Raw genomic sequence first — 14,630 nt, 5'->3', positions numbered from 1 at the left:
CTCTCTTACCTAACCTTTAGTTTATATCATTTTGCTGTTGTGTGTGTGTGTGTGTGTGTTTTAATACACTCCTATAAAAAACTTAAATCTTTTGCAGAGCAAAGAAGACAAAGTTAATGAGATTTGGGAAATCCTAATCTCTAGATAGAGAGCATTTAACACATTTCACCAGATACATTAGGAATTACATAATGAAAACCCACTAAATAACATTATATTTCAAATTCCAGGAATGTTTCTAGAGTCCTTTTGGACTACTCTGTCCTTGCAATTCAGTTATATTTATAAACAACAATCTTCCCATGTTCAACATATTTAAAACCAAACTCACTATTCTTAGAAGTTACTTTGTCCTCTAATGTGCTTGGATACAAAACTGTCTGCTGAGAAAATATTAACTTGTTATATTACATCTATTTACCTTCCCATCTGTCAGAATTACCTGACAAAACATTTAAAGCAACTGCCAGAAAAATTCTTCTGGGAGCAGTTTCGAACTTACTTGACATCATTGGGGGAAAAAAAAAAGTCTCAGAAAAGAAAAACCAAACAGAAAGTTTAAAAATGAAAACTGTAACAACCTAAATTAAAAACTCACTGCAAGAGCTCAATAGCAAGAATACAGACACAGATGAAAATCTGTGGACTCAAAGATAGATCAATAGAATTTATCAAATCTGAACAACAACGAGAAAATAGGTTTAAAAAAATGAACTGATCTCAGCATCCTGTGGGACTGTAACAGAAGATCTAACATTCTTATCCAGCCAGTCCAAGGAGAGGAGAAATAATGATGGGCTGGAGAAAGAGAAGTTCAAAGTGTCCCAAATTTGACAAACCTACAGACTCAAGAAGCTAAACAAACACTAAACAGTATGAACCCAACAAATCCATAACTCGACATACCATAATCAAATTTCTGTAAACTAGTAACAGAGAAAGAATCTTAAAAGAAACATGTTACCTACAGAGGAAGAACAATTTGAATGACAGTGGCTATTTCTCTGGAAACCTTGGAGGCCAGAAAAAAGTGGCGTATTTTTCAAGCGTTGAAAGAACTGACAATGTACAAGTCTGTATCCAGCAAAAATATCTTTCAGGTACTGAGATGAAATAAAGACATTCTCAGATTTTATACAGAAAGTAGCAATGGTAAATTAAACATATAACACACAGATATGCAGGTAAACCCCAACACATGATGTAATTTCTGACCCATTTTTCCAATTCCCCTTTGTTCCTACCTTTACTCCTAAGTATCTGTATATTCTCAATACAATAAAAACCGTCATGAGAGAAGAGTGTATCAGGGGAGCGTGACATGAGCACATGCATATGCACACCACACATAGTCTCCCAACCAAGGTGGCCAGAGCTTGAAAACAGAATAATATGACAGATTCAGGGTTCTGTTTGCTGTTGCCTACACCTAAGAGATTTGAACAGAATCTCCCTACATGCACAGCCAAAAGGGAAACACAAACAAAACCTAAAATAGCTTATTCCAACTCCCAAAGTTGCACAGATAAACTCAGCCCAGCATAAGGATGAGCAAACAAATAGAAAAGAAAAAGGAGAATGATTTCAGAAGTCAGGACGCATGCTCTGCTTTAAGACAAAGCCACTCCCAGGACAGGAGAAACTTTTCTAAAATTTCTGACCAGTATTTTCACTGAGGCTCAAAGGAACAGTGAATCTATGATACCAGGAAGGGATACAGAAATGAGATGCGGAATGACGGTGTAAGGGAAGGCACAACTGTCACGTGAAACCATTAGAAGACAATGAATACTGTAAAATAACTCTTTGCAAATGATACAATTAGGGGGATAAGTGGGAAATTAAATATAGATGAAGAATATTGCATGGAACACTGACTGATGCATAAACAATGAGTCTTGGAACTCTGAAAAAATAAAATTAAAAAAATAAACATAGATGAGGAACAATGGAAAATAAAAGTTGGAAAGAGAAATTGATGTTTTCATGGATGACAAATTTACTGAGTTCTTCGAGGTTGCATGAAGTGGTTTTTCAGCTGAAGATGAGAGATAGGTATTTGTTGTCTACACAGACTATTTTTTCATAACAGTAAATCTGAGAATTATGTAATTTTGTCTTGTAATGGAAATTTTATATTCAAACCTCAATAAAATCATAACTGCTACTAGACCTGACAGTCCCTAGTGAACTACAAAGCAAATCACATCTCGTATTATACTTAATTTATACAAGGTTCTTAACAAGCTAGGTAGTTGGATTTAATTCAATAAACAATAAAGAACCAATGAAAGTTTATGAGCAAGAGAATAATATGATCAGAACAGCATGACAGAGAATGTACAAATGAAATTAATTTGGTTTCCCATATTATAAAAATAAAAACAAACTAACAATACTGAAAATATTTTTTTAAACAACAGAGGAGTTTCAAAATTATGTTTAATTATATTAATTACTGGGAAACTTATTTACCATTACAAGGGGAATCATTAAAAAGCTATTAAAATTATATAAGTGAAAAGTAAGGAAAGCAAAAAATTAAAACTTCAAAAATAAAAGTTTAGTATGTCTATATTCCTAATGGTCTGCAATAGTCCTGCTTTTGCTCTTTGCAGCCCCATCTCAAATGCAGTGGTGACGGCACAGTCTATTAATCTTTGAGAATTCAAGAGAATAGATAGTAGGATAAGGTGAAGAGGTTAGTAACCATGCAGTTTCAGGTCTACAAAAAATTAGCATCAATGATAGTAGGGCTATATTTATACTGGAGCAGAATAAAGAGAAAAGATAAGAGAGGAGGTTCAATTTATAAACTATTACTAAGGCCAAGTACATGGCCCCTGCCCTTACAGAATTAACAAACATGACACAAGACACAGAGCAGATCTAGGAAAGTTCAGAAATAAACAAAGGGTGGGGTCAGGGTGGGGAGATGTTCATAAATCTTTTGACAATATAACATAAAAATCTAAGCAGATTTTGATGTTTAACTTTCTGTAACCGTAAAGTGGAGACACTTCTCAATAACGTTCTTCTAAGATGAGTGAGGATACACATAGTGCACTTAGCAAAGTGACTGGTTCATAATTTCAATTCAAGTGACACCTCCCTTGTCTTTCCATAAATACCCTTTCATTCTCATCAACAACACAGCTAGATACAGTACAGGAGCAATCAAAATTTTATTTAAGAGTGGTCCAGATTTCTAAGACCACACCAGATCCAAAACCACAGACTTTGTGGAGTAGGTCTTACTTTATGAATATAAATAAATGGTGCTATAGAATTCAGGCAAAAAAAAAGTACTCATTAGGTCTGAACTGAGTTTGGAAGAATGATTTGGACAAATGTCAATGAATAAAGGACCATATTATGAAAAAGAGAAAATGCATGAGGAAATTTATAAAATAGTAATGTTTATTCAAGAAAGTGTTGTCCAAGCAATGTTACTTTAGAAAAAGCAAAAATGCTCTGTATGGCTGTAGTTTGTATTGGGAAGTAGTTGGGACCTAAGGTTTAAACGAGTTTGGTTTTCACCAGATCGTGAAGATAATCCACTGTCTTACACAGTGGTTCTCAAAATGTTTTGGCTTTGGAACTCTTTTGCGCTCTTAAAATTACTAGGGGCACCTGGGTGGCTCAGTGGGTTAAAGCCTCTGCCTTCGGCTGGGGTCATGGTCCCAGTGTCCTGGGATCGAGCCCCGCATGGCGCTTTCTGCTCAACAGGGAGCCTGCTTGCTCCTCTCTCTCTGCCTGTCTCCTCTGCTTACTTGTAATCTCTGTCCGTCAAATAAATAAAAATCTTTAAAAAAAAAAAAATTATTGAGGCCCCGAAGAGCTCTTGTATTTGTAGGTTTGTTCTATCTGTCTATCCATCCATCCATTCATCCATCCATCCCTCAATTTCTTATACTAGAAAGTGAAACTGAGAAATTTTTACAACACAAAAATAGAAAGCAGTCACTTCTTTAGCTGTTGATAACATCACACATTAGGCAGATTCTGGAAAACTCCACTATATACTTAAGAGAAAATAAGAACGGAAAAGAACATCATAATGTTACTATAAGGATAGCTGGGAGGCTCAGTCAAGTTAAGTGTCAGCCTTCAGCTCAAGTCATGATTTTCAGGGTTCTGGGACCGAGCCCTATGTTGGGCTCCCTGCTCAGCCAGGAGCCTGTTTCTCCCTCTCCCTCTGCCCCTACCACTCCTGCTGATGCTCTCTCTCTCTTTCTCTCAAATAAATAAAATCTTTAAAAAATAATAATAATATTACTATGAAAATTGGTTTTAATCTTGCTGATGTCCAGAAAGATCTTAGGAAACAGCATGTTCCTGTACCACATTTTGAGAGTTGCTGCTGTATAGTAGTAAGAATAACCAAATCAGTGCAGTGTTTAAAATTTTTTAAAAAATCTGTTAATGGTGTGTAGAAAGACTAAAGTAGAAATATACAGAGAAAGAGCCCTGGATTTGGCACAACAATGAAATGAGACTGCCAAAGCTGAATTTATCATTTGCAGAAAATTTCTTAATGCTAGACTTGCAAGCAATAAAAGAGGAACAAACAGACTTGATTTCTTCCCTAAACTTCATTGTACCCATCAGAATACAAAATTCATTTCTTTAGGTAAGTATATCATAGGTATGGTCTCAACTACTCGAGAGTGGTTCAAATTGCAGAAAAAATTATTTTTAATAAAGTCAATTTGTTAAAAGTCAAATTTTGTTACTCTATATGCCTTTATAAAACATTATGAAAGCAAAAATCACACACTAAATCCATGAGCATGTTATGTTTTTCCATTGTGTCTTCTACAATTTCATTTTTTTATAAATTAATTTATTTATTTTCAGAAAAACAGTATTCATTATTTTTTCACCACACCCAGTGCTCCATACAATTTCTTTCGTAAGTGTTCTATAGTTCTATATAGAACTTCTATAGAACTATAGAACTATAGAACACTTACAGGCTCCCTCCTGAGCAAGGAGCCCAACAAGGGACTAAGTTCTATAGTTCTCTTACCTCCTTGGTTAGGTTTATTCCTAGGTATCTTATGGTTTTTGGTGTGGATTAACTTTTAAAAGAGAAGTTCAATTTTTAAAAATAAGCTTCCTACCTTCACTGCTAGGAAAAGAAAATTAGTGCTTCTGAAATATGAATAAATGCAATAATAAAAAAAAATAGGGTATTGGATTCTACTTCCAGTAATGGCAGATGAGCAAGTCTGTAGTATGACTCCCTGCAGATAATTATAAAATACTTGGCTGTATACAAGTAATAAAAACAACTTGTGAGAAACAGGACAGCCTCAGAAAGTGGTAAAAAGAGAGAAAAGTAATGTCAAAACTACAAATGAAAGGGGTAAGAATTACCTGTTTGTAAATTACTGACCTAAGAGTATGACCCCACACTCACTGCTATAGCTATAAAAAACCATAGCCTCACTGGCAAAATATGCCAGAAATCAGATTTCAGAGCTAGGATTCAGAACCAAAAAAGCAGCTTGAAAATTAAAATGAAAAGCCCAGCAATATGGAAAACTCCCAGATGTTTGAGTGAAAACTAATATATTTATGGGAGAAAACCCAAGAGTCCCAAGCAAAAAAGCAGGCTGACACCCGAACAAAAATCTATTTTAAAAAAGATTCAGCCACATAGAACCAAATCTGTAAGTTTGAGGCTTTTCCTAAATGAGTGGATTTCCTAAGTATGCAGAGCTCTAGTGGCTGAAAAGCAGTAACTAGAGTAGCAGAGGGTGTCAGTTGATGAAGTTTTGGGCATGCTAACCCAAAGAATCACTACAAAAAAAAAAAAAAAAAAAAAAAAAAAAAATCACTACAAAATAAAACATATCACTAATAAGAGACTCATATTCCTTCAAGGCCATGGGAAAAAACCCAAGTTGGAAATTAACATTAATTTTAGCCAAAGTAATTAATGAAGACTCCACATATTAGTCTGTTTTTTTAAGATTTTATTTATTTATTTGTTACATGCCTGGTATAAATTTTAAGTTCATTGACAGTAAATGTTCTTTTAAAACAGTAGAAAGTGAGAATGTGGATAAGACCGACTTCAACTGGCTGAGCCACCCAGGTGTCCCTAATCTGGTATTCAAAATCTAACCATATATCACAGTTAGGCAATATAAGCCAAAATATATGATGACAGAATAATAACAATATTAGTTTACTACTCAGTGTTATCACCGATAAAATATTTAACAAAATTATGTACTTTTTATAAAAAAATAAAAATTCTTTTACATTATCTCAAAATTAAAATTTTTCAATGAAAAGACCTAAATTAACAGTAGTGGAAGTACATTATACATTTTAAAATTAATTTTGAAGCTGAAAATCTGAAGGAAAAGAAAGGTCAAGCTCCTGTGTCCATTACCTGAACTTATAAATATGTAGTAAAAATTCAAATGTTTTCTCTATGACTGATCATTTTCTTCAGTTAAAAATCTATTTATGCTCACAAAGTAAATAAATCCGAGATTCTGTTATAATGTAAATGGGAAAAGATAAAGTTCTGCATATCATAAATACAAGAACTATGTTGTTGGTTCTATTAAATTTTTCCTTCTGCTACCTCTTTCTGAAATACAAAATCATTTGTCAAAGAATAGCTTTTTAAAAACCTGTCAGTGACAGAGTCTGAACATTAATATACTCTCCTATATTATTTCATAAAATAAAAAGGATATTTAAAATAACCAGAGTTACATCCTGATCACTGTCTTTTATCAAACTATAACTGAAATAGGGATCTGATCTTCACCAATAAATCTTTAAACTCTAGAATTCTTTTTTTCTTGGCTGTTGTTCATAATGTTGTAATGAACATAGGATCTTTGAGACCCTAATTTCATTTCTTTTGGGTATATACCAGGAGTAGAATTGCTGAATCATATGGTAGTTCTATTTTTAATCTTCTGAGGAACCTCCATGTTGTTTTCCAATGACTGCACCAATTTACATTCCCACTAAAGGTGCCCAAGAGTTCCCTTTTCTCCACGTTTTCCAGCACCTCTTATCTCTTTCCTTTTGGTAAAAATCATTCTAAAAAGTGTGAGGTGATATCTCATAGTTCTGATCTGCATTTCCTTGGTGATTAGTGATGCTGACCATCTTCCCATATACCTACCGTCCACCTGTATATCTCCTTTGGAAAAATGTCTATTCACTTCCTCTGCCCATTTTTGTTTTGTCTAGTTCCACTGAGAAATAACTGTCATAACATTACTGTATAAGTTTAAGGTGTACAATATGATGACCTGATTTACATATACTGTGAAATGATTATCAGAGTAGGTTTAGTTAACATCCATCATCTTATGTAAATACAATATAAAGAAAAAAATTCTCTTTGTGATGAGAACTCTTTGGATCTCCTCTCTTCAAAACTTTCCTACATATCATACAGCAGAGTTAGATATAGTCATCATGTTGTAAATTTTACCTCTAGTACTTATTTTTCTCATAACTGGAAGTGTATACCTTTTGACCAGCTTTCTCCAATTCCCCATTCCCCAAGTCATAACTTTAAACTCTAATAGTATTGATTACATATCAGGTATAATTTTTTAAAATTTATTTTCAGCGTTAACAGTATTTGTTGTTTTTGTACCACACCCAGTGCTCTATGCAATCCATGCCCTCTCCAATACCCACCCCACCACCTGGTTCCCCCAACCTCCCTCCCTCTGCCCCTTCAAAACCCTCAGATTGTTTTTCAGAGCCCATGGTCTCCCATTGTTCACCTCCCCTTCCAATTTCCCTCAACTCCCTTCTCCTCTCCATCTCCCCTTGTCCTCCATGCTATTTGTTATGCTCCACAAATAAGTGAAAACATATGATAACTGACTCTCTCTGCTTGACTTATTTCACTCAGCATAATCTCTTCCAGTCCCATCCATGTTGCTACAAAAGTTGGGTATTCATCCTTTCTGATGGAGGCATAATACTCCATAGTGTAAATATAATGTTTAAAATACACATTTGATAACCAGTAAGGACAGGCAACTGTCTGCCAGAAAAGAGGCTGGCAAAGATGTCAGGCTGATCAGCCAGCATATTACCTCATTCATTCCACTCCACTGCTGAGGCTGAACTGTCCCATTAATATTTAGTTATCAATTGTTGGATTTTTTCAAAGCATTATGAATATTACCTTATTTACACATTCTACCCAATTAATGATAATCTAGTTGTAGCTCTAATAATATAGTTTTTGCCTATTCAGTCATAATACAAGATCCTTGTAGGCGGGAACTGTATCTTAAGTATTTTTGTTGTCATGCATTTCACCTAATATAGTGCTTTATAAAGCACATGGTAACTTCCTATTTGATGAAATAAAGAATGACTAAAAATTTTTATTATATGTTAAGCAGCCTTATTGAATATTTAGAATAATAATGGGATCATTTAAGGACCTATATATTTTCCTGCTCTTAAAATTGAAGTCGGTCTTATCCACATTCTCACTTTCTACTGTTTTAAAAGAACATTTACTGTCAATGAACTTAAAATTTATACCAGGCATGTAACAATATTCAAGACACAGCAGGAATCACAGAAGTCAGAAGGATAAAATTGAACAAAACACCAGCAAAAATCTCTTTTGTAGAGGTAATATGTGACTACAAATAAAAGTATTTCATTACATTATATTTGTATTGTATTTACCTGAAAAAAAAAAAAAGGATTGGTATTAAACAAAAAATACCTAAGTATACAACATACCTGAGTTCGTAAAATTTCATTTTTTGACAACTGCATATCTCCAGTCAATTCTTTCACAACAATGCCCAGTGGCTCCAGACGTTTGCTGAAGTAATTTGTCATTTCAGCTGCCAAGGCTTTCATTGGAGCAACATATACAATCTGTGCCAAAGAAACATTACCTTGATGAACGAGCAAAAGCTACAAGTCATTTGTTTCACAGCATTCAATATAAATCAAAATTTATTGTGAAATATAATTGCAGACTATAGCAGTAAAAAAATCTTAATAGCGATATCTGAAAAGTACTTACCTTTCTTAGGTAGGTGTGCAGCTATTTAAAGGACAATGGGATTCGTTTATATAGCCTCGTCGCTTTGAACACTGGTTCTGCTTCAAAGCTAAATGTATTTTCAGTGTTTCACAGGGGTAACAGGATTTTCATAACACAAAGAGGGACTGCCTTACTAGTAATAGAGTAAATCAAGCAGCAATCTTTACATGACATCATTAATAATATCCTTAAAACTTTCCAGATTTCATCTAATATGTATAGCTACAAATGATTTTAATTTTATAATTTAAAAACTTGTGGTCTGACTTGTTAATTTCCTACCTTAAATTCATTCTTTTTGATAACACCTTGTTGAAAATGCTGGCGTATTTCATGTAAAACTGTAAGCATTGCAATGTTGGTCTTTCCAGCCCCAGTAGGGGCACAAATCAGCATGTTCTCATTGGTGTTGTAGGCAGTCTCAAACACGATTGACTGGATTCGGTTGAGTCTCCTCATTCCTTTAAAAGCCAGCTGCCCAATCTAAAGAAAGAAAGAAAGAGAGAAAAAAAAATGACTCATTTAAATGATGATAATGTGAAGGACCCAGACAAATACTAAATGCAAATATTTACTTCTTTTGATTAAAAAAAAAAAGACGACTAATTTGTTCAGTCTCTCAATATGTCCAATATTTAAACCAAAGTGTGCAGTTGAGAACTCACAACTACTATATGATTCTAAAGAATTTTGGAGTTGCATACTCACTAAATTTGAAAAATATAATAATGACACTATGTATCGTATCTTTGTACATGATCTTAAATACAAAAGAATGATAAATAACATAAGGCAATAAAATGAAACACAGGTATGTTTTGAGTTTATATAATGATATTCTAGCTTAGTAAATTGAAGATAACTAAAGTCCAAACAAGAAATTTCCTGGGCATATAAATGAATAGGAAACTCTGCTTCAACACATTATGGATTTAAAAATATCTTTTTTAATTGCAGTCATAATAGTAGGAACAATAGCTGCAGATTATATTCATTCAGAACTTACACTGTGATACATATTAATTGTGAGCACTTTGATATATTTATTTAATTCTCAAAATAATTCCATGGTATAGGTGTGTGTATATATATATATATATATATGTATATATATATATATATTTTTTTTTTTTTTAAAGAAATTTCATTTATTTATCTGGAGAGAGAGGAAGGTAGAGGGAGAAAGCATGCATGCATGCACATGTTGGGGAGGAGGGGTAGACGGAGAGAAAGAGAGAAGCAGACTCCTGGCTGATCAGGGAGCCAGAAGCAAAGCTTGATTTTACAACCCCAAGATCATGACCTAAGCCAAAATCGAGAGTCAGACGCTCAACTGACTGAGCCATCCAGGTCCCCCAGGTACTTTTATTATGCCCTTTTAATAAAGAAGAAAATTGAGTGGTTAAATAATTTTTCCTAAGGTCTTTCATATGAAAAGTCTTGAGAAATTAAAACTACAATGTATTAAAGTAAAGAAAAAACTGGGTAAGATTAGTGATAGAAAACTGGAATGGCTAAATTGATGTCAGAAAAAATAAATTCCAAAGCCAAGAATCCTATCAGGAATAAAGACAGTCAGTTTATAATGAGAGAGAATAATTAATCAGAAGGCATAACAGTCCTAAATGCTTATATATCTATAACAGATCTTTAAAATGTATGAAGCAAAAACTCAAGACATGCAAATGAATTCAATATCCCTCCCAACACTTGACAGAACAAGTAGGCGTGAAAATCGACAAGGTTATAAGCAGACTTGAATAGCACTATGAATCAATTTGACCTACCGACATTTATTCATCTAACAGCAGTAGAATACAAATTCTCTTCAAGTGTTTGTAAAACATTTAAAAAATATACTATATTCTGGGTCATAACACAAGTCTCAATAAATTAAAAACTAGTCCATACAAAGTATGTCATCTGATCACAAAGGAATGAAATCAGAAATCCTTAACAAAAATATCCTTAGGAAATACTCAAATATTTGAAATTAAATAACGTGCTTGCTAAATAACCCATGGATGAAAGAAAAATCAATATTCTTAACTGAGGGAAAGAGTAAGCTCAACATATTAGAATTTGTGGATGCTGCTGACAAAATACTTAGGGAGGAATATATAGCACCAACCACTTATATGAAAAGCGATGAAAAGTTTTAAGTGGATATCTTCACCTTCCAAAATAAAAAAAGGAAAATTAAAACCAAAGTTAGCAGAATGAAGTAAATAGTAAGGATTGAAGTAGATATCAACAAAATGGAAAACAGGAAAGCTCATTCTTTGAGAATGGCCACCTAAACTGATTGATCTCTAGCCAGACTGATCAGAAATAAAAGAGAGAAGGCAGATCTTACTGACATCAAGAATGAGAATAGTGACATTATTACAGATGCTACAGATATTGAAAAAAATAGGTAAATATTAATAAACAACTTTATGGCAATAAATTTGACCATGCAGATGACATGAAAAGTTACTTGAGTTAGGCTAAGATGTCTTAAATATACCATAACCTATAAATGAACAAATTGATAAACTCAACTTAAGTGAAACGAAAAAAACATAATCTTTAAGACATTACTAAGAAAATGAAAGAAGACAGCATGGAAAACAATCTTTGTGAAGCATACATTTGGTAATGGAATATATAAAGGATTCTCTGAACACAACAGTAAGAAAGCAAAAAATCTAATTTTTAAAATGGGCAAAAGATTTGAACAATCAATTCACCAAAGAAAATACCTGGATGGCAGCACAACAAAAAGATGCTCAACATTATTAGTTATTAGGAGAATGAAAGTTAAAACCACAATGAGATAACATTACATGTCTATTAAAATGGCTAAAATTTTAAAAACTGCCCACTGCCAGTGTTGGTGAGGATGTGGAGGAACTGGCACTCATACCTATGGCTGGTAGGAATGTAAAAATAGTACAATCACTTTGGAAAATAATTTGGTAATTTTTTAAAAGTTAAACATACAATTAACATGTGATCTGGCCATATCACTTCTAGGTTTTATCCAAGAGGAAAAAAAGTACATGTACATACAAAAGGGAGTACTTGCTCTCTCTTGAGTGGATGCACTCTATCTCAAATAAATAAAATCTTAAAAAAAGAAAAAAAGAAAAACACCTGGAACTAGCTAAAAATTAGTACAGATAACTCTTGAACAACATAGGATTGAGCTGCACAGATCCATTTATACACAGATTTTTTTTTATAGTACAGTACTGTAAATGTATTTTCTCTTTCACATGATTTTCTTAACGTTTCCTTTTCCCTAGCATACTTTACTGGATGAATACAGTATATAATACATACAACATACAGAATATGTCTTAATGAACTGTTTATGTCATTAGTAAGGCTTCTGGTCAATAGTAGCCTCTTAGTAGTTAAGTTTTTCGGGAGTCAAAAGTTATATGCAGATTTGACTGCATGGGAGGTTGGTGCCCCAACCTCCAAGTTGTACAAATGGTCAACTGTAATTGCATAAAGGATAGGGAAGGATAGAATAGCAAAGATGATGAAGATTTAAAAAAAAAAAAAGTAAGCCATGACCAGACTATGAAGACCACTAAAGGTCTTTTTTTTGGAAAGACAATGTGAAGGAATCAGCACAGGAAGTTGAGGTCCCGAAAAGTTAAATAACTCACTCCAGTCCACACTGCTAATAAATTGTGGAAAAGATGGGACCTGAACTCAGTGTCTCTAGTTTGGAAAACAAACCACCCAATTTACTATTTAATATTATACGATGATTTACTTTGCCCATTAATAAGACTCTACATTCATTTCAATAGAACACTGCAAAAGAATTCTTTTTTTTTTTTTTAAGATTATTTATTTATTTATTTATTTGACAGAGAGAGATTACAAGTAGGCAGAGAGGCAGGCAGAGAGAGAGAGGAGGAAGCAGGCTCCCTGCTGAGCAGAGATTCCCGATGCGGGACTCAATCCCAGGACCCTGAGATCATGACCTGAGCCGAAGGCAGCGGGTTAACCCACTGAGCCACCCAGGCGCCCCTGCAAAAGAATTCTTAAAATACTGTTACAAGTGAGGGAGGTGGCAGAGTTTGCACCATGGTGTACCCAGCCACTCTGGTGCTATCAGCAGGTACTACCCAGACAGGTATGGAGGGGGTCCTGGAGGACCTACATTTCCCAGACAAGCTCAGGATCCACTGTATGTTCCTTTGCTGCTGTAGCTGGACAAATAGATGCTGCTGAACTGCAGAGATGCCTGACACGGGCACTGCTGGCACAAACCTTTTAACATGGAGACTTGTCAGCTTATGAATTCAATGCTGGCTAGAAACAGGTCAGGCACAATGGGTTGCAGTGAATGTTAAGAACTCTGGGCTGTTCTGAATGCCTGGACACAACAGTTCATCAGTTTTGACAGTGACTGGAGTGGAAGAGTAGATCCTCAGGAACTGCAGAAGGCCCTGACCACAGTGGGATTTCAATCGAGTTCCCAAGCCATGACTTCAACAGCAAACTGATACAGCACCAATATCAAGATCACCTTCAATGACTACATCACCTGCTGCGTCAAACTGCGAGCTCTAACAGACGGCTTTCCAAGATGGGATACTGCTCCACAAGGTGTTGTGAATTTCCCCTATATGATGATTTCATGCAGTGTGTCCTGAGTGTTTAAATCAAGAGGAGACTGTAGGAACAAACTCAACATTCCAACTGGAGTTCTCTTTTGCTCTTACTCTTTGCCTTCAGCAACGTGTGGAAACTTGCACTGTGGCTTTTCCTTGTAAAGTTTTATCACTTTATGTACACTTTATGATGTTTTTAGTGTTGATAATAAATTCTTTGGAATTTTACTAATACAATATCAGATCTCTTACACCACTCAAAACTTCTTTCAGCCATAGTCAGTGATGCCTCATTTTCTTGTTAAGCCTCTTGCACATAAAATTTCAGTGTATAAAATATTTAAGGCACATTATATATTTTTCATTGTAAGATATTTAAAAGCCTTTCATCAGACTACAGCTGTATCTTTCCTCTCCTAGAAGAGCTTTCACATGGTATTGAAAACTTTATTATGGGGTATTCTAACCATGCAGATTGGCCTTCTAAATAGGACATATTAAAGAAAATCTCACCTTCTTAATAGGACATATTAAAGAAAATCTCACCCATTCATGGCTGGGATTATCATCTGCTCACTTGGCAAATATTTATTGTGCTGCATTTATTTACTTATTATATATATTTTTTGTTTAAATGGTCAAAAGGTAGTTACACAACTTATAATAAAGATATTAGAGAGAAAATACACATTCAGATTATTTCAAACACTGATATGAATTTTTAATACATGGTATAAATGTGAACCAAACTAATGCCATTTTGGACAAATCTGTCACTATGAGGGTTCCAGCCCCTAAAACTTCTAGAGCACAGCCTCCTATCCCTCCAACATCTTTTTCTTTTAGTTAACCACGCAACGTTAAGTATGCCCTTGGGACATAACCTCTGGACATGCCCCCAGAGATCTGACTATGACACACACTTATTCTTAAAC

The 14,630-nt window shown here is 34.3% G+C and overlaps 1 protein-coding gene and 1 pseudogene across 1 annotated transcript in view; one reads left to right on the top strand and one right to left on the bottom strand.

The window, feature by feature from the left end:
- ASCC3 (activating signal cointegrator 1 complex subunit 3) overlaps positions 1 to 14,630 on the bottom strand; it is a 344,503-nt gene that overhangs the window by 241,221 nt on the left and 88,652 nt on the right. The window contains exons 9-10 of the mRNA XM_059177004.1: positions 9,359 to 9,559; positions 8,764 to 8,904 (exon numbers count right to left, since the gene is read on the bottom strand). Of these exons, the coding sequence (XP_059032987.1) occupies positions 8,764 to 8,904; positions 9,359 to 9,559 (342 nt within the window). The remainder of the gene's footprint in view (positions 1 to 8,763; positions 8,905 to 9,358; positions 9,560 to 14,630) is intronic.
- Positions 11,682 to 13,745, top strand: LOC131833260 (sorcin-like; annotated as a pseudogene).

The sequence above is a fragment of the Mustela lutreola genome, chromosome 6, assembly GCF_030435805.1.
Source record: "Mustela lutreola isolate mMusLut2 chromosome 6, mMusLut2.pri, whole genome shotgun sequence".
Classification (NCBI taxonomy): domain Eukaryota; kingdom Metazoa; phylum Chordata; class Mammalia; order Carnivora; family Mustelidae; genus Mustela; species Mustela lutreola.
The sequence above is the reverse complement of the archived record's forward strand: the minus strand, read 5'-3'. Positions and strand labels throughout refer to the sequence as shown.